At 45.0% G+C, this 19395-nt stretch overlaps 1 protein-coding gene across 2 annotated transcripts in view; it reads right to left on the reverse strand.

Annotated features, from left to right (window-relative positions):
• MAMLD1 (mastermind like domain containing 1) overlaps window positions 1-12063 on the reverse strand; it is a 113014-nt gene extending 100951 nt beyond the window's left edge. The window contains exon 1 of one of the 2 annotated variants that reach the window (XM_061598483.1): window positions 11839-12063. Coding sequence is in view for 1 of the 2 variants with exons in the window: in XM_061598482.1 (XP_061454466.1) it covers window positions 10983-11036 (54 nt within the window). In the remaining variant the exon portion in view is untranslated. Of the gene's footprint in view, window positions 1-10982; window positions 11678-11838 lie in introns of those variants that run through there. The other variant, XM_061598482.1, reaches the window with a different exon arrangement.
• Window positions 12064-19395: the final 7332 nt, after the last annotated feature.

The following is a 19395-nucleotide window of genomic DNA, read 5'->3' on the forward strand; positions in this document are numbered from 1 at the left end:
GTGTAAAGGAACTTATGATGCATTCCTAGAGTGCTCCCTGCTTCTACGCCAAGCTAAAAATACTGCAGTTCCCAGCACACTCAGCCAAGCCACTACTGAAAGCAAGCTTCTTCTAATAGCTGTGGAACTTGCAAGGAGAAACCCAAGCTCTGGTGTGATGTTGTCCAACAAATACATATTGGTAGCTTCATGCACAGAAAAGGGACATATCAGCACTAAATTGAAAAATCGCTACCAGTTCCTGGCTCCCACAGATCAATGTGTGTGTTGCATTGGCAATCCCCATGCAGACCTGTAGATTTCGTAGCATTATCCACCCAGCACTGACTGGCCTTCTCGAGCAAGGCATCAAGACAGGCTAGAATGGGATAATGGAGTCCCTTTTAGCCACTGCTGGAGGGACCAGTTAGGCAGGCCCAACTGGATAGGTAAGGGAAATGAATCAGGTATTTCATGCTTACTTTTCTTCTTCCTAACTTCAGTAGCCTTTATAGGCCCTTCCAAGTGAACCTGTCGAACAGGCCACTAAATTCCATCTCATCTATTTGCAGCCATACAGTAGAGATGGGACTGCAGGTCCTCTCCTCCAGCTCTGCTGAAAGACCAACAACTTTTGGTTCCTCCTCTAAATCTTTTCATTCTGGCTGGTCCTTAACAAGATCTCTGCAGCTAAGAACTGATCTCACTCTTTTCCTTTTGTGGGTGTGTCTTTCAGTTTGTAAGCCTGAAGGCAAGGACCATCTTATCACTAACGTGTGCAAGCAGCTCTGATAGCCTTTTGTGGCTGAAGAGTGGGATAAAAATCCTTCAGTTAAAAACAAACATACCTGGATAAAAACAAACTTTTGAAATTCAAGATAAATCAGTGGTATCTAACTGTGGATGGTATGTGGCTTAAGGGGGACACACCTTGTGGCTTAAGGGGGGGGACACACTTCAAGACCAATCTTGCTCCTTCCAAACAAAAGCATAGCCTCCAAACCACCACATATGGAACTGCTTACTTTTAAAAATATCTTCCCCCCCCCTGCAGTTTGAGGTGATGTAAAGAACCACTACTACAGTGCAACCCAATCGCTGGATGCGAAAATAATATTTTGGGGGACTTCCAATGAATCAGCCAATTTGAAATTCCTATTGATCTCATATCACAATAAAGCAGAGGTGACCAACACTTGGGCCACCAGAAATGGTTGTTGGACTACTGCTCTCATCCTCCCTGACCACTGGCCATGCTGGCTGTGGCTGATGGGAACTGGAGTCTAACGACATCTGGAGGACAACAGGTTGGCCACCCTTGCAATAAAAGTTGCCAGTCCAGAACATTTCCCCAATATTTTGCTTTAAACAATTTTATATTCAGACAAGATTGTATTACAGCACCAACTGCACATTCGGGGGGGGGGGGATGAGACAATTAGGCTGCTTGACTTTGGGATGCAACATCTGAAATATTAGGAGACTCTCAAGGGCACAAACAACCAGGATTGTGCAAGCCCAATTGAGATTAATGGTATTTATTGAAAATGTAACCTGTGCAGGAGAACTTCCCAGTAGCCCACATCCCAAGTGTTCTTTAAGAACCTTTAAAAAAAACAGGGGGGGAAATTACAGCTGACTGGTGCTACCTAGGTTACCCATCAATGGCACTGAAGCGGGTATGTTATTAAGAGAAGGGTATGACGGGAATTGGTTACTATGGATCAGCACAATGCAACCAAATCCTGTTCGTCCATCATTTATCTCTTTCACCAACGACATATGGGTTTGTCTATTCACACTCTCAGCATTCTATCTGCTCCAACAAACACCCAGCATTTTCTGCTTGGATAAGGAGATTTTTTAGTTACATCCATTATGTGCGTATCAACATTTATGGCACTGAGATAATTGCCCAAGAGCTCAGGGGGATAAAAGCTCACTCTTTATAACAACCCCCCCCTTTAAAAAAAATCAATATTGACATAAAATAGTTTGACTCGCAGCCCTAGATGTAGAAATCCTTCAATTTGAAATCTCTCTCTCTTTTTTAAATAGCAAGGCTATCCAAGAAAACTGGGCAGCAAAGCTTACTAATGAGTAATGATTGGATATTGCACTCCCTATAGAAGGGAATAGGAAGAAATGGGCAATATATAATATTAATCTTTCCTTAAATAAGCAAAGAGCAAATCTGTCAGGTATATAGAAGAAACTCTGGAAGAATGCCACCCTCTCATTTGAACAGATTTAACTATCTCTCCTTGGAGAGCAAACAAGTTAGTAATTAATCAGAACGGGCCCTGCTCATTTTTGCATTCCTGGTCACTCTCAAATGACAGAGAGGGGACAATGAGAATGTTTGGATTCAGCATTTAGTTTCAAAAAAGAACATCTTCTTTTGTAATTCCAAGTGAGAAAATTTGCACCCAAATGCTTAGTACTGCAATGGTGGATGTTAGAGAAAATGGGATGAGTACGCCATGTCTTCAGGATCAATAAAACAGTGGGTTTGGCTTCTTCATGTATTCGCAGCAAAAGTTCAAAGATGCTTTCAGACATAATCAAACTGCATTTGGAGACCTCAAACCTCAGTCTTAGCATCTTTTTTTTTTTAATTCTTGAGTATCTGCCTTTGTAGGCAAAACTAAGATATTTTTATACAAGGTCTGATCATCTCAAAGTCTGAGAACAGATTTTGATTTCAGTGATCTGCATTTGGCAAGTTTCTCCATGGATATCTCAACTTGCCCCAAACACTCACTGTTATTCCCAAAACACTCTAATTTAAATAGAACTGTTTTTTATAATTAAAAAAGGAGAGAGATTAAATTTAAATATCTGTAGAAGCAGTACCTTTGACTCTCAATTCAACCTAAGAAAATGCCATATCCTTGTGAGTTCATACAATGCCCATGGACTGGGCATATAATTATGTTTGGGTGCCTTTTCTTGAATATTATCATGGCTTGTTGCTTGCAGCCTCTTAATACCAGTGGGCATGGTCAGATAAAGACTCAGCTCAACACATTTGGCTGTCCGAGTAAGAAAAACCAAAATGCCCTTCTCCCGTGTGTTAAGTTAACATGGTCACAGTTCACTGCAAGTTGTCCTGTAAAAGTCCTATTAAACCTTGGTGGATTTTGTTCTACAGGTCAGATCTGCCTGTGTTCCACTACGTGAATGTAGTGCCCAGGATAGCCCAACTCACTTTGCTGCATAATAATTGTCCTCCGCACCTGCTGAAATATGACAGTCACACAGGGAAAGGCACAGAGAAGAATCCCAGGGTTTGAAAAGGGAATATTTTTGTGCTTCCACACAAGTTTTCAGAGGCTGAACATGAGTTTACATTTTTAAAGGGGGTGGAAATGTAGAGGGCCACATTTTGCCTAACCTGTGCAGGATGGCAACTGTCAGTATCCACAAGATATACAATGGATAGCATTTAGATTTAACCAGTTGTCGTTAGAATATGTGATAGCATGTTCACAGTGGATCGAGAGCTTGCAAAGCAAAACATGGTCTTAGCTAGTCTAAAGAGGATGGGAAATGGGCAAAGGGATTCAGATACCAAAACTCAGGTTTTAGCCTATTTTGCATTAATTGTTTCTACACACACTCTCGATTTTTAACATGTTTCTTAGCCAATTAAGTGTCTTTTAAATGCAATGGAAAGCTGGATAGAATCAGAGACCATTCTTGCCTTCCTGCATTTGACAGAATAAGATGTTGCTTAAGCCAGTTTATGCCACAATGAACCCATTATAATCTCTCAAGGTGCCATTTTTCACCTCTTTCTGCTATAGGCTAATTAAGAAACTCTCCTGCACTTTTTTCCAGGATGCCAAATATGAGTTTATTTTCCTTTCTAAATTGAAGTTACCATTTGGAAGGATTTGTTTTTAAAAAAATTAGAAGGGTAAATGCAAATTTTCCTTTGACTTGCACATGAAAACGCCTTCCCCTCACTGGAGAGAAGCTGTTAACTTAACCTACCAGAAGACATACTGCTTTATATTTGTTTTTCATCCCTGGGCAACAGACTACTTCCTGGTTTAGTTTGAAAGCTTTGTGACGTTCCCTTCTCAGCCCACGCAACTGTGTCACTATCAACGTCAGCAGCAGGAAAACATTCAAGTCGCCCTTTGCTAATGCTTTCCTAACATGGAATTTCCTTGTCAATTTTTCTCCTCTTTCCTTCCAACCAGAAGCCTCTTTTCCTTAAATTGTTTCCCTCCCCTCCCCACAACATATGGAGAACTGAAAGGGGTCAATGCCAAATCTGAGAATTTTGGCTTCTTTTGTGCTCTTGTCTGCCTCTCACTTTGTTACGTACTCTTGCTCAAATGTTTCAGCAAGCCACTTCTCGAGGCACGTACAAGTTGCATGCCTCAGGTTACACCATCACATAGCCTGGGCTATGGTGCATCTAGGAAAGGTGAACTAAAGAAAGCAGGGGGGCTTTTGTTTGGGACGGGAAGACAATGAAAGAACAGCTATGCTTCATCATGGAAAGTTTATATTATTTATAAGAATGTAAGGATTATGTATCCCAAGGAAAGGGTATGGTGGAAATTACTGAAGTCTAAATGCTTCTTTGCTTCCCTGACAAGCAACACTCCCCTCCCATCTCATATCTGTCTCACAAGAATCAAAATCTACAACAGTTTTATTTCTTTACTGCGTAATTGCCATGATAGGCTAGCAACTGGCTTCTTCATAAAGATCTACAAATCACAGTGTGGTCCACACCAAAGTGTCTGTGGGGCGTGCAGTGTGCAAACAAGTGCCCAGGGGAAAGAGAAGAATGCTAGCAACCAGCAGCAAAACAATATGCAAGACCATTACTTTTTCCTCCTATTGAGTATTATTTAGTATGCAAACTATAGAGCACCTGGGGGTGGGAGAGAAGGACAGAGGTATTTCTTTAAGGGGAGAGCTGATTAGCTGCTCTTGGCTGGCAGTAAACAGCTGGTCCGTCCGTCCAGCAGGTTCAAGGCCATTTCAGCGCTCTCTCTCATGGAGGCACCATATGTTCCCTCTCTCACATCAGCAGCTTTAGTTTCCAATAATCTTGCTCCAGAAAGGAAGCACAAAGAGAGAGGAGAAAGAAAGAGGGGTATGGGAAAAGATCAGAAGGAAGCCTGTGTTTTGCATTTGATTTGCTATTTGCTCACATTATGTTTAGTGACACTTAAGTGTGAACATGTACACACATGTGCATACACGCATAGATTCACTGGTGTTCTTTCTAGCATCATATTATGGGAGGAACAACAAAGAAGCCTCCCATTAACAACTGGCAGGATTGTCCAATTCACTATGTACTCGACGTGCATGGTCCCATGAATAAATTGTTGGTCTGGAAGATCTTTAGGGGCAAGTCTCTGCTCAGCCTTGAGTTCATGTAGAGGATAGAGTGAAAAGGTGGCAACTGACCCAGGCCTAGGGTTGTTGCAAGAACTCAACAAGACACAGATTGAGTATTCTAAACATCAGGACTTCTAGTTAGCCCATTATGTCTCAGAGGGTGTCTGTAAAAGGACAGTGCACTGGAAGATTATTGTCCCTTGTGTAATGGGAATAAGACAGATCACTCAGTGGAGCCGCCATGTTTTATCATACTTTACATTATGGCTGCCATGTGGAAGCTACTTCCAATTGCTTCATGTGGCAATTGTTGCTGCATGATCAGCCAATAGAGTTCCGCAGGTCACTGTATAGACTGGGAGATTTTCACACAGCTACAAGCTTCTCTGTACAGCTGTTTGCAGAGGCATAATGAAGACTGATCCCTACAATGAGCTACTACACATATGAATTTAAAATGGCCTCCACATGACAGATATAACATATTGCACACATGCCACATCACATGACCCTGCTGATGTGGCAACAGCTGTCCTTCGTTAGCTCTCCAACAAGTCTCTGATATCTGTCAAGATCCCAGGTCAATTCATCTTTAAAAAGATGTTTCCGGAAAGGGAGCCATGCTAGACTGTTAACAGGACTTGTCGCCTACTCAAGAGGAGTCAGCTCATGGTGGCCTTCCCACGTCAAGATGATTGTATGACTTGGCCAAAACAAAACATTGTTCCTGTCACGCAATTTCCTCCCCCACTCTCACTCCACTGGCATCTCTTGTCCATCAGGACACTGGTGCCTGTCACCAGGCATTGCCCGCTAAGCCAGTAGGCACACACTATAAAATTCTCAGGGTGTTCAATTATTATTATTATTTAAATTTATATCCCGCCCTTCCTCCCAGTAGGAGCCCAGGGCAGCAGTATGAAGCTCTATGCTTTCTCATAACCTGTAAGGAATCTTTGAATACACACAACCCTTCATACCATCATTTGGCGACATTGGGTAACAATTCTACAGGAAGCAGACACAATTATTTCCCTTCTCCATTAATCAGGATTCTGGATAGTGGTCCAAAAGGGGCCCATAAACTTCCTTCAACCACCACGGCTCTCCCATCCAAGTTCCCTTAGGACTCACTGGTTAATTCCTCCCCCAAGCAAGAGACCCCCAAAACTGACATGTATTAGGAATTAACCAGGGATTCTAGAGCTAAATGTAGAAACACGAGAAAATTATATAATAGTCAAATGATATATCTGCCTACTATTTAACTCCTGGCTAGTTGAAAAGACCAGGTTTTCAGGCAACAGCTGATGAGACCATTTCAACAGCTAGATTCCCACACCCACCTAGGAGGTGAAGGGGCAGAAGAGATCCTTCTATCCAGTATTAGGCAACTTGCTTCATTCCACAAATACCACAAATACAACTAAATACTTTGGAGGGAAACAGTTTTACAACACATTGTGACATACTGGAACAAGAGACACACTCAGGATGAAATCCCCATTCACCCGTAAAGCTCACAAGAGTGACCTTGGACCAGTCACTCTCTCGCAGCCTAACCTACCACACAGGTTGTTGTGGGGATAAAATGGTGATGGGGAGAGAGAACCATGTTAATTGAAAGAAGGGTGGATAAAATGAGACAAATATAATGTATCAGCAGGCCTGTTTGGAAAAAGGAAGAAGCGACATAGGGGGCTATGTTCTGCAGAACACCATTCCTCTAGAGCAGCCTTTCCCAACCAGTGTGCCTCCAGATGTTGTTGGACCACAACTCCCATCAGCCTCAGCCAGCATTACCAATGGTCAGGAAAGATGGGAATTGTGGTCCAACAACATCTGGAGGCACATTGGTTGGGAAAGGCTGCTCTAGAGAAATGACAAGTGCCCACTATCTGTACTTTCTGGAAACAGAGAGACATTTTCCAGTTGGATAAATAGGACCCTGCCATAGGTGTCCATTTGATACTGTTTTTACTGCTATTTTTGTAACAGTTCAAACACTGTTTTAGTTTTGTTGTTTTTATTATGTTTTGCACATCGCCTTGGGACACATGTGGAAGGAAATTAATAGACAACAACGTGAGGTGCAACAGAGGAGTGCTTTTCAGGTCGCATGCGCGTGAGCTTCCCTCTTGGGTCGAGTTTTTACTCACTAGGGTGTGGTTGGTAGTTTCAGGGCAGAGTGAGTGGATTCTACAGTCCAGCCTCCCCTCCATCATTACTGTAAACAGTTTACTATGAAAACATAGTAACTTCCTAGCTCAATCTCTCTCACACGCATATATCAAATGATGGAACACCACAACACCAGTCAACCATAGGAATCTTGCCATGGGATGGGAAAACTATCTGCCTGAAAGACCCATTATCAGGCTTAATATGGTCAACTCTCCAAAGCTAGAGGATTTTGCTCTGAATGTGTGCCTACAGCACACACACTTTTGGAGCGGCACTACCTTGCCAGTGAGTAATCACAACCAACTGCCTCGCAGCTGAGCTCTGAGACTTACGAACTGGGATCTGAAGGTGCCTTTCACCCTCCAGATGTTGTTGGTCTCCATTCCCCATCAGCCTGTGTGGCCCATTGTCAGGGTTGACAGTGATCCAGTAACATCTGAAGGACCACAGCCTCCCACATTCTTTCTCCAGAGCAAAAGGAGGTAATGACTCTACTTCATTATCCTTGCCTCTTTCCTTTCCCAATTTCAGTTGTACGCTCTTTGGGAAAGAGACCTGTCTGTTTAGCATGTATTTTTCTAAATGTAGCACTACACATGCTGTTGGTGCTATATAAAGAATGACTTTCCAAGGAGAGCTGAGCCATGGCTTCTCATAACCAGAACTGCTGGGAAAGGGAAGAACAAAAAAAGAGTGGGGGGTGGCCTAAGTCAAGTGTGGGGAATCTTTGGCCCTCCGGATATTGCTGAACTACAGCTCCCATGAACACCCAGCAAGCATGTTCAATGGTCAGGGATGACGGCAGTTGTAGTTCAGCAACAGCTGGAAGGCAGAATGTTCTTCACCCCTGGCCTATGTCTGTGGTATGAATCTTATGAGCTACAGGTAAGCACGCAAGCAAGCTAGCCAGCCCCCTCCCTCCAACTTCAGCAGAAACCACATCTGCCAGACACTTAAGAGGAGGATGGCATTATTAGACCACTCATTAACAGGCAAAAGAAACACCAAAACACACAGGGATTTATATCAGGGGTCATGTCCCCACCTCTCATGGGAGAAGGGAGGCTCTTCTGGGTAGCATCTTTGCAAACCTGGAAAGATTCTTGCCTTGTTTTCGATTGGCAGAGGAGGAGGAGAAAAAATAGCCCCTGAGAGCTTTTGCAAATTGCAGAGAGGGGAAGCACAGAGCTGATCATGCTAGATGGCAACAGAGACTCCCCTGCAACCTATTAATCTCCTGTTACAAACACCAGGATCTTTTGCAGACGCTGTGCCATCCCCCTCCCCTCCTCTCCTCTCTTCCCAGCTTCAGCCTGCTGGGGAGAAGAGAGAGAGAGAGAGAGAGAGAGAGGCTTTTAAATTTATTATTCCAGTAAGAAGGAAGACTCTGAAAAGAAAGCACAAGCTGGTTTCTTCCAAGGGGAACTGCCCTCCTCCCCCTCCTCCCCAATCACCCTGGTTACAGAACCGCTCCCCTCCCCAACACACACATCCCTCCTTCCCCTTTAGTAAACCCATAACAAAAGCATGCTGCACAGCCTGGGAATATAAGACTAACTAGCAGCCAAAGGCCACCCAAACAAATCCTCCCCCCACTTCCCCAGCAGTCTCCTATTGGATGGAGGAGGGGGTCCCAGCAACCACGGTGGTGAGTTAATTTAGAGGGGGGGTCAAACACTGTAATGGGGGAAAAAGCAAGAGCCTAATAATTAATCAGCCAAACATAGCAGCAGCAGCAGCAACAATCTCCTCCTCCTCCTCTGGGTTAAAGCAGGGAGACAGCTGGAGAGCCCAGTCAACAACACGCAGCTTGTTTACCCCGCAAAGTGGCTCCTTCCACCTCACCTCTTAATCACAGGGTGAGAAATCAAAATACTTTTTTTAAAAAAAGTGAGTCAGCATGGGTGGATTAAAAAAAAGCACCAACAAGGAAGAACTCACCACAAGGCTAGAAAGACAGCCAGAGTTTGGACTAATTAGTGTTTAAAATGCCGGAAGCAAGCTTTTCAGTCACGCATATCTCTTTCTGTTAAGCAGAATATTTGCAGCAACTCCCCCTCCTTCGGTGCTCACCCGCACATTTACTTAATATCATCACTAATGTATCTCCATCAAGGCAGATCACAAAAAGGGTCCCTGCCCCAACAAGTTTACAAACTGATTTCGGGGGGGGGGGAGGAAGGGAAGAGACAAAAGGAAGGGAATATAAACGCAATCTACGTCTGCAAGAAAGCCTCTTCCCCCTATCTTCTAAAAGACAGGTTTACACTTTGTAGAACCCACTTTAAAAGTGAGTCAGCCATAGACTCTCTAGATACTCGCTGATCAGGTGGCTCATGTAGCATCATCACTCTACAGGAGGCACCTTTAAAGACATTTTCCCCAACCTTGTTTCGTTCATGCTTGTCTGTTTGATCTAAGTTTAAAGAACCCCCCCCCTTTAGTAATTAGGCTAAAACAAGCCTTCCTGTAGGACTCTTGTTTACACAGGGATACCACAAGAGCTTCAAGGACTGAGTGTACTGGCGGTTTCCTAATCCTATTAAGTCTTCTATGCAGTCAGCATTTAATCTAGGATAAAAAAATTTTTTAGACAGCATCCACTTCCTCTCCAGACTTGATTTCGAGACACATTTTTCATGTCGAAACGGGAATCACTATATATATATATATATATATACACACACACACACCCTCCATCACAATAAAAGTATCGTTTTGCATTCATCACTCGCAGGGGCAACGGGAGAGCCACCGCGCGCGGGCGGGGGGCGGTTGTCTGCATTTGTAAACTGCTCACTCTCCTGAGGGGCGGGTGGGGAGGACAAGGAGGGGATGTGTGGGTCGAGCCCAGCGCGTTTGCCTAAGGGACGAAACTATTCCGAGATTGTGGCAGGCGAACCCACAGACGGGAGACGAAAGCCGCGTGTGCGCGCTGCGCGCCGTCGCTCGCCTTTCTCCCCCCGCCGGCGGCAGCTGCTTCCCCGCCAGCCACACAGCGAAGGGGCTGCACTTTTGTCTGCCTCCCTTGAAACCGATCTTCTTCCACAAGCACGCCAGCCTGCCCTAGTTTTCCTCCTTCTCCTTTCTTCCTTCCTAGGAGCCACACGACGGCAAGAAATCGCCTCTGTCTACCACCATTTTAAAACACAAACGCGCCACACACAGAGAGAGCCCAAAGGCAGAAAACTGACACGCCAGCGCACCCTCCACAACAAAAAAAGGGGAAAAGAAAGCCCAAAGGCGGACAGACGCTTCGAAGTCGCCATCAAAATGCACGAGCCCCTAGCCCCCGGTTGCCTCTGAAACGCACAATAAAACTCAGCGAGGGAAAGGGAGGGGGAGGCAAGCAAGCCATCCCAGGAACTAAGTCCCCAAATGAGAGGCTCTCTCGGGATCCCGGCGCCACCAGAGCGAGACTTTGCGCCGGCCCGACTCCTACTTACTGGAATATGCGGCTCCATGCGTGGTGCTTCTACCCGCGGGGAAACCAGAAGCATCTTGGACTGGTGACCCACCAGGTTTTTACATCCAGTTTGATTGTCTTGGACAAAACCCAGCAGCGCGCAAAGAAAAGGAGGAGAAGGAGGGGGGGGAGAAAGGGCGAGCGAGTGCCACAGAGAGACGCGGCGCTTGGTTCTTTCCTCCTTTTAGGTTCCCGACAAGTTCATCGCGGCGTTGCAGTTTGCTAATGATTACTGTCTGTCTCAATTCGCGCACTACATTTCCCTCTGCCCACAGTTTCCTCACTCAGAGGTGGAGTTTGCGGGCTTTAAGTTACTGATAGGGCATATCTAACTGCTGTGTCACTCGGAGAGGAGGAGACAGGCAGGCAGGCGAGCCGGCGCGCGGGCGGGCGTTCGCTCTCGCTTGCTCTCACAACTCCAGCCTTAAAGGGGAAGGAGCACATCCTGGGGGCCCCTTCACAGAGAAGCGGAACGAAGCAGGAAAGCCTCCGCGGCGCTGCTCTTTTGCCGCGCAAAGAGCCGCTTCATTCGGCTAAGGAGGGCTGCCGAGTTGCGCAGAGAATTGCCGCCGCCGCCTCCTCCTCCTCCTCAAAAAGAAGGAAAAGAAACCCGCCCTCTTCCCGTGCCTTGCTTCCAACAGGAGGCTGGCTCCCAAACATTTCACCAGCGCCGCTTTCCCGAGCAGGGAAAAGCTTCCTTCGGCCCATTTTACACGTGCCGGGCCGCTTCTTGTTAAAGGCGCAGGAGCCGCCCCTCCCTCCAAAACTGGCAACCAAAACAACCAATCCTCCACATTGACCGCTTATGGACGGCTCCTCTCTGCTTTCAAGCGTGCCTGGAAGACTGTAAATCGCTGAAGAGCCGGGTGCGAGAGCCACTTTTGGGGCTAAGGTGAGAAAGCGCCTCCGCGCCGAGGAGGGCCAACTTCCCTTGCCGCCCTGCTGAGGTGAATCCAGGTGACTAACAAGACAGGCCGGCACAGGGTGTCCTTTTGCCTCCTGCGGTGCGTGGATATTTATGCAGGCGGCTGCCAAAAACTCTGGCTGCTTATCGTGGCTGCAAAACATGCTTGCCACCAAGTGCGATTTCTGAATGGTAGGCTCGACGGGACTAGAGGGGAGGGCTGGACGTTCAAATCGCCTCCTGGAATTGTAGGACTTTTCCCTCTGAACTGCTGACTGGCGGCTAATTAAGGGGGGAGAGGCCAGCCCATATCTAACAGTGCAATCCTATTCGTTTCTACTCAGAAGTAATTACTCCCAAAATAGTCTAATCCTACACACGCACCTACTCAGAAGGAATTACTCCCACCTTAGAGAAACCTATCCTAATCCATTTACCTGGAGGAAACCCTACTGAACTCAATCAGATTTACTTCTGAGTAGACACGTGTAGGATTGCACTGTTAATTGCACTGCCTCCCTAATGGCTTGTTAGTAACAACCAAGGAAAGTGGTTATCTTCACTGTTAGGGTTGCCACCTAGTTTCCTTGCAAGGTTGTTGTACCTTCAACAGCACAGAATCCAGCAGAGCCAGCTAGTAAGTAGAGTTTACTATAGTTGTCCAACCTAGCTGTGACCAAGCATGAGTGACAGTGGCCAGGAAGGGAATCGCAAGTGCGCAAGCCAGAGCTGGGCAAACATGCTCCTGGCCACAGCTGTCACCTAACCATCCGAGAGAAAGCCAGATCTAGAAGCACTCCTAAACCACAAACCTAAGCCTTCAGGGAGCTGCAACCCCTATCCAAACCAGGCTGTACGCCTAATTGATTTTCCTCCTGCCCAGCAACACCTCTGTCTTGCCTGGATTAAGTGCCATTTCATTAACCCACACCGAATCCATCATTGGTTTCAGACACTGATTCAGAATCTGTGTTATGAAGTCTCTGGACTTGGACAGAAAAGAGATATAGAGCTGGGTGTTATTTGAATGTTTATAACAACCAGGCCTGTCTCAGGATGGCCTTCTCCAGCAATTTCATGTAGATCAGTGGTTCCCAAACTTTTTCCCCCCATGGACCATTTGAAAATTGCTGAGGTTCTTGGCATACAACTTAATGGTCTTTCTGCCTGTTGTAGCAATTGTAATTCACTGCGCTAGATGCTCTTTGAGTTTTAACTGTATTTGTACAGACACACCGAACAAAGTTGGTAGACTGCTGGTGGTGCATGGACCATAGTTTGGGAACCCCTGATGTAGATATTAAGCAGCATGAAAAATAAGATAGGGCAATGAGGTTGTTTAGCCCAGCCGCATCCTGGCAAGGACTGCACAGAAGCATATAATAGCGGATGGCATGTATTTATGTAGCATACTTATATCCTGCACTATAGCTCCAAGAGGCTCTCAACTTATCTTACAAAAGATTTGCACAACACAATTACATTCAAAAAGATCTGCACATATAATCAGAAACAACATGGTGTCAGGCGTATCCTGGCAGCATTTTTCCCCCTCTCATTTTTGGTCTTCCGTCATGTCACCATTGCCAGGCCTACTGAGGCTCTCCAAGGCATCAAAAGACGTCCAGCAACACCAGCCAGGACACAGTCCATGTGCCTAATGCCTGTCCACCAGGGCAGCCAAGGCAATTTTGTTCCTAAAAGCAGAAGAGAAACTGAACTGAAAAATATCCAAGTGTTCTTTGTTATCCAGGAATCCTTGGAGCTGGGTCCAAGTCTATGTGGAAGTTCTCACTAGCTGGACCAATCCAAGACATTTTACCGCCTGAGGCAAAGGACAAGGATGTGCCCCCCTTCCACTTACAGAGGCTGGGTGGACTGGCAGTTGCATTTTATTTCCACAGTGGCAGTGGGGCAGCATCCTCCACCACACGCGAGTTCAGCAGCCTAATTTAGGGGATGCAGAGTAGGCCATGTGACACACCAACAGAGACGAAGAACTGGGAGAGGGCTGCCACTGCTGCCCCAAAGCATCTGCTGCCTGAAGTAGTTTCCTCTCTCTGGCTAATTGTAGGGCAGGCCTTACTCACCAAACAATGAGTCAGTTGTGTGTATCCTGCTCCAAGGGACCGTAATGCAGGAATATTTCAGTCTTTACTTTTTTCCACCTAATAAAGGGTGCTAGATACATTCTGATGTTCTCTTTCCCCCCCCTCCCCACTTGCTTGTCAACCATTGCTGCAATCACTTCATGTGCTGAATTCATTGGGAGTGTCTAGGCTGGATCGATGGCATGTTCAGGGCTAGGCAAGTCGAGCTATAAAGAATATTAAATCCTTTGCATGTCCTCTTCAAAGGCAAATAATTATATGGAAAGACTGAGCAGCTGATTTTCATGTTTTTCTGAAGGAGATACTGTCATCCCCTCTTTTGCCACTAATAAGATTTTCCATTTTAAAAAGATGCTGTCTTTGAACGGTAACATCACATTTTAAATGCAGTGGTTTTGGTAATAACGATAGACTGAAAAGATGTACTGATGGAAGCCTTTCCTCCACTTTCAATCTATTCACATATGGCTTCAGTTTAGATTTTTCTGATGTGCCTATCTCATAAATCCTGGGTGTGCACACTGGTTGCAGACTGACTGGATGGGGTTTTCTATGCAAGTGGTGCAGTTGTTTGCTTATCAAGCCATCTCCCATTATGCCATTAGATTCTAATAAGACACCACAATATTCTAGAAGTGCCTTTCCCCTCAGTGGTTTGGAAGTAGTTAGATATGTATTCTATGAACATGCGTCAAAACTTCAGCCTCTATCCATTCCTTACTTGTCCATGCATAACTGTGCTGCAAACAGGGGCAACTTTTGGCAAGGTGAAAAAGATAAAACTGGATCTGTTTAGAATGAGTGTAATTCCACATGAGGAAATAAACAGCTGCTTAAATTACTTTATCATGCAAATTAGTGTGACCTTCAGTGTCAATCCATCTGGAAAGTAAAAGTGCATGGTAAAGATATCTCAGTATGCTGCCTTAGTAAGTCTGATGATGGAAATATTCACTCTGGAGGAAAACCATTCTGAAAATAAGGTATGCTGCAACACTTAAAAGCAAACTGAATTTGAAATGTAAAGGGAAAAATCATTGCTTTGTCACTTAAATTTAATTGGCAATAAAAGTATGAAAGCACATTAATTAGATTAGTGCTCGTTCTTTGCTCATTCAGTTTCTGAAAACTAAAGATGTCTGAATTTATTTAAAAAGATTCTAAACCACTCTTCACTGAAACAGATCCCACGGCAGTTTACAAGACAACAACAAAAAAGCAAAAGATAACAATCCATCATAAAAGAATAGAAACTTTAAAAAATATAAAGCAAGAATGACATAGAAACATAACCTATTTAAAATGTATTAGCCAACAAAAAAGTTAACCTGGTGTTGAAAAGTTTGTAATGTTTATGCCAACTGAAGCTCTCTAGGAAGAGTGTTCCTAGACCACCACAGCAAAGGTTCTCTTCTTCATGAAAGCATAACGCACATAACAGCAAGTCAAAACACTTATACAAGAGCCTTAGCTGAAGATCGTAGGCTACAATCCAATACACACTTATCTGGAAGAAAGTTCCATTGAAAGCAGTGGAGCTTACCTCTGAGTAGACATGTACTGGATTGCAGCCTTAATGTACTAATGAGGCAGGACAATATGGGAGTGTTCACTCCTTCAGGTATTTGGATTCCAAAGTGTTTATGGCTTTAAAAGTTATACACCAGCACCTTAAATTGGGTCCAGAAGTGAGTAGGCAACTAGGATAATAATTTAAGAATTAGTGTAGTACGGCTGTACCTACTCATACCAGACAGAATTCTCACAGTTGAATTCTCAACTAACAGAACCTTCCAAATCACCTTAAAGGCAAGCCCCACCCATATTGCACCACAATATACCAAATGAGAGGTTACGGGAGCACGGATGTCCACAGTTAAGCTATCCTTACCAAGGAATGGCCAAAGGTAGTGAACAACCCTAAGCTGGACAAAGGTTCTCCATGCTCTGGCATCAAGGACACATAAGCCTGTAGTAACAGAGCTGGAGCAAGTAGAGCCTGCAGATTGTGCACCTGCTCTTTCAGGAGCGCAATCCCATCCAGAAAAGGAAAGACGCCAATTTCCCAGACCTGAAAATCACTTGCCTGTAGTGTCTCTGTCTTATCAGGACTCAGCTTCATCCAGTTCATTAGTGAATCCAAACAACAGTTCCGCACCAGTACTGTCTCGCCTAACTATTATGATGGGAAAACAGCTAAGCGTCATCAACCACTGAATTGTCCCCCGTTTTTTAAGATGGAACCTTCTGGTACCTCACAGCATAAATGTCTTGGGGTTGAGCAGAAATCCCCCAGTGCTACTTTCTTATTGCACATTATATGGCCAACATTTAAATGGCAAAGCTGGCTGCTCCATTTTGCAGGAATTACTTCACGTGTTCTACCATGCCTAATTTTCCAGGTGTCTACTTTGTTCATGGAGAGCCAGTGTGCTGATAGTGGTTAGAGTGTTGGACTATGACCCGGGAGACCAGGGTTTGAATCCCCACACAGCCATGAAGCTCACTGGATGCCCTTGGGCCAGTCACTGCCTCTCAGCCTCAGAGGGAGGCAATGGTAAACCCCCTCTGAATACCGCTTATCATGATAACCCTATTCATAGGGTAGCCATAAGTCGGGATCGACTTGAAAGCAGTCCATTTCCATTTTCACTTTGTTCATAATTGATTTAGCCCGAAGCTACCATACAGAGATGCCTTCAAACACAACTGTGTAAGGGCTTAACAATCCTGGCAAAGCTGCATAAGTTTGGCCCTTCTAGAAGTTTACAGGATCGCCAATACTGGAAGCAATGGCACTTCCAGGCATACGCATCTCCATATTACAGAGTAACATAGAGGTCCCTGTGTGCGTTTGTGATTATCTGGTCCAGGAGCTGCTCACCCATCAAGTGACTAAGCCCCCTTTTTCCAGAAACCATTGCTGACACTTCTGCCCCCTTTGTTTCTCATGGAAGTCAATTTGTAGAAGGCACTTTTGTTCTTTTGTTTTCTTAAAGTTATAGTTGCCTTTCGTTTCCTAGCAACCTATAGTTTCCTAAACTTAGTGTACTTCTCAAGACCTGCCTTGTTGGAAACTTCTGGCCAGGTGACTGCCTTTGCACCTCATCACCCTGCATTCTTGCCAAGTGGAAGCCCTACTGTTGTCTGGGAATGCCTGATCTGAACCCATGAGCTCCTGCCCAGTGGATGCCCTACCACAGTCTCTGAATGCCGGATCTCCCTGCGTTTCGGATTTAACCGACTTCCAAGGATTCCCTCTTCTCCATTTGCAGATTTAGGACACTCTTTCTCTCTCTCTCTTTCCATCCGTCCCTCCCTCCCACCTCCTTCCTTGTCTTTTAACTCATAATCTGCTGGGAAGAAGGGCGGGATAGAAATAAAATAATAAATAAATCTCTCCCCCTACCCTTTATATCCTGCTCTTTTTCTGGATTAGACTCAAGCACTGTAACCAAGTGTTCATAACCTGATGCGCCTTTTGGCTTTTTAAAAATAAAGTGAACTTTTTTCTGGTTTTTGAAGTTTCAGCTCTGTCCCTCTTTCCCAGAAGCATGATTTATTTATGTCATATGTGACTTTTCCCTCCACTCTCAAGGTGGCATGCAAACATGGTTCTCTCTCTCCACATTTTATCCTCACAACAACCCTGTGAAGTAGGTTAGGCTGAGAGAAAGTGATGGGCCCAAGGTCACCCAGTGAACCTCATGACTGAGCGGGAATTTGAACCTGGTCTCCCAAGTCCCAGTCTGGCACTCTAACCCCTACACCACTGGCTCTCTTATTGTGATATTCTCTATCTACACCAGAGATGGGGGACTTGTGGCCCTCCAGACGTTGTTGGACTACAACTGCCATCAGCCCAAGTCAGCACAGCCAATAGTCAGGAATGATGGGAGTTACAGTCCAGCAACTTCTGGAGGGCCAGTTTTCTAACTCCTTATCTTGACTAAGGGTGCATCCTTATATCCTCTAAATGAGTAAGCCTCATTTAGCTCCATGGGATTTTCTTCTAAGTAGATATTATAGGGTTGTACTGTAAGGTGTTAGCAAGGCTCATCTGTAGAGATGTGTTTCACATACACCCATTTTAAGAATCTTGTGAATTAGGATCTTTAGACATTGGCAATCTTGGCAGATTTACTCAGTAATTTACATACACACAGATCTTTTAAATGGAGATATGTATTGAGCATTCACACACAGAGTCTATTAACATCAATGTGGATAGCTCAGTAATAATGTGTATTTCTTTGGTGTGAGAGAATTCTAAATAATCTTAACCATAACGAAACTAACACACACACTCAACATACACACACATGAAGGAGCAAGCACCCAAAGCATAACGGGAGCTGAGTTCAGCATGGCTGGGGAAGGCACACTAGCCTGCCCTTTCTCTCTCTGGGCTCACTTTGCAGACTAGATCTCAGTCATGTGCAGCTGGGCAAGGGGGACCACATGGCTTCTGAAACACAGTCATACACACACAAAGACAGGCAAAGGGAGCTGATGTAGAGGCTACAATTTATAGGGAAAGGACCTCCAGAAGACAGGATAGAGAGCAAGATATACCTTTCCCAGTCCTAGTGGGGAATCTTGAAGTATTATTATTTTATTTATTACATTTATATCCCACCCTTATTTTATTTATTTATTACATTTATATCCCACCCTTCCTCCCAGCAGGAGCACAGTAGAAATGGGGGCATACTGACACTCCTATGTCAGACAGGAAAACAGCAAAGACACTAGGCAGGCCCTGAAAATGGCATCTTGGATCTCTGGATAACAGAGGTCCAGGGGAAAGCTGAAAAAGCAGTGGATCCCTGAAAAGGGCTTTTCAAGAAGCTGCAGCGAGCAGGACCTCTGTTTCAGCAGGCAGGGGTCCAGAGAGTGTGAAGGAAAAGCAGGGGAGTCAGACCCCTGGGTTCTGGCTGGCTACATGATTCAGCAAGTGGCTTCAGGCAGTGATATTCAGCAGAGTGGAACTGGGGAGCCAGAACCTGCACAAGTGATTCAACAAGTGGTTCCACAGTGGAACTGGGCAACCAGAACCCAGCACAAAAAATGGCCCCCGGAGCCCAGGTTTTTATACTTTTCTGGACAAAAGCTTCAAAGGAGAATCCAACACTGATGGCATCAGGGAGGTGTCATTCTTCAATTTCCATACCTAGTATGAGTGATGGGATTTTCTTTTGAGGAGAGAGGTGGTGGTATTCATAAGAACATAAGAACATAAGAAGAGCCTGCTGGATCAGGCCAGTGGCCCATCTAGTCCAGCATCCTGTTCTCACAGTGGCCAACCAGGTGCCATTCACTCTTCAGCTAGCTTGACCAACCATTCACTCTTCAGCTAGCTTGATCACATCTAGATT

This window comes from Rhineura floridana, chromosome 16, assembly GCF_030035675.1.
Source record: "Rhineura floridana isolate rRhiFlo1 chromosome 16, rRhiFlo1.hap2, whole genome shotgun sequence".
Lineage (NCBI taxonomy): Eukaryota > Metazoa > Chordata > Lepidosauria > Squamata > Rhineuridae > Rhineura > Rhineura floridana.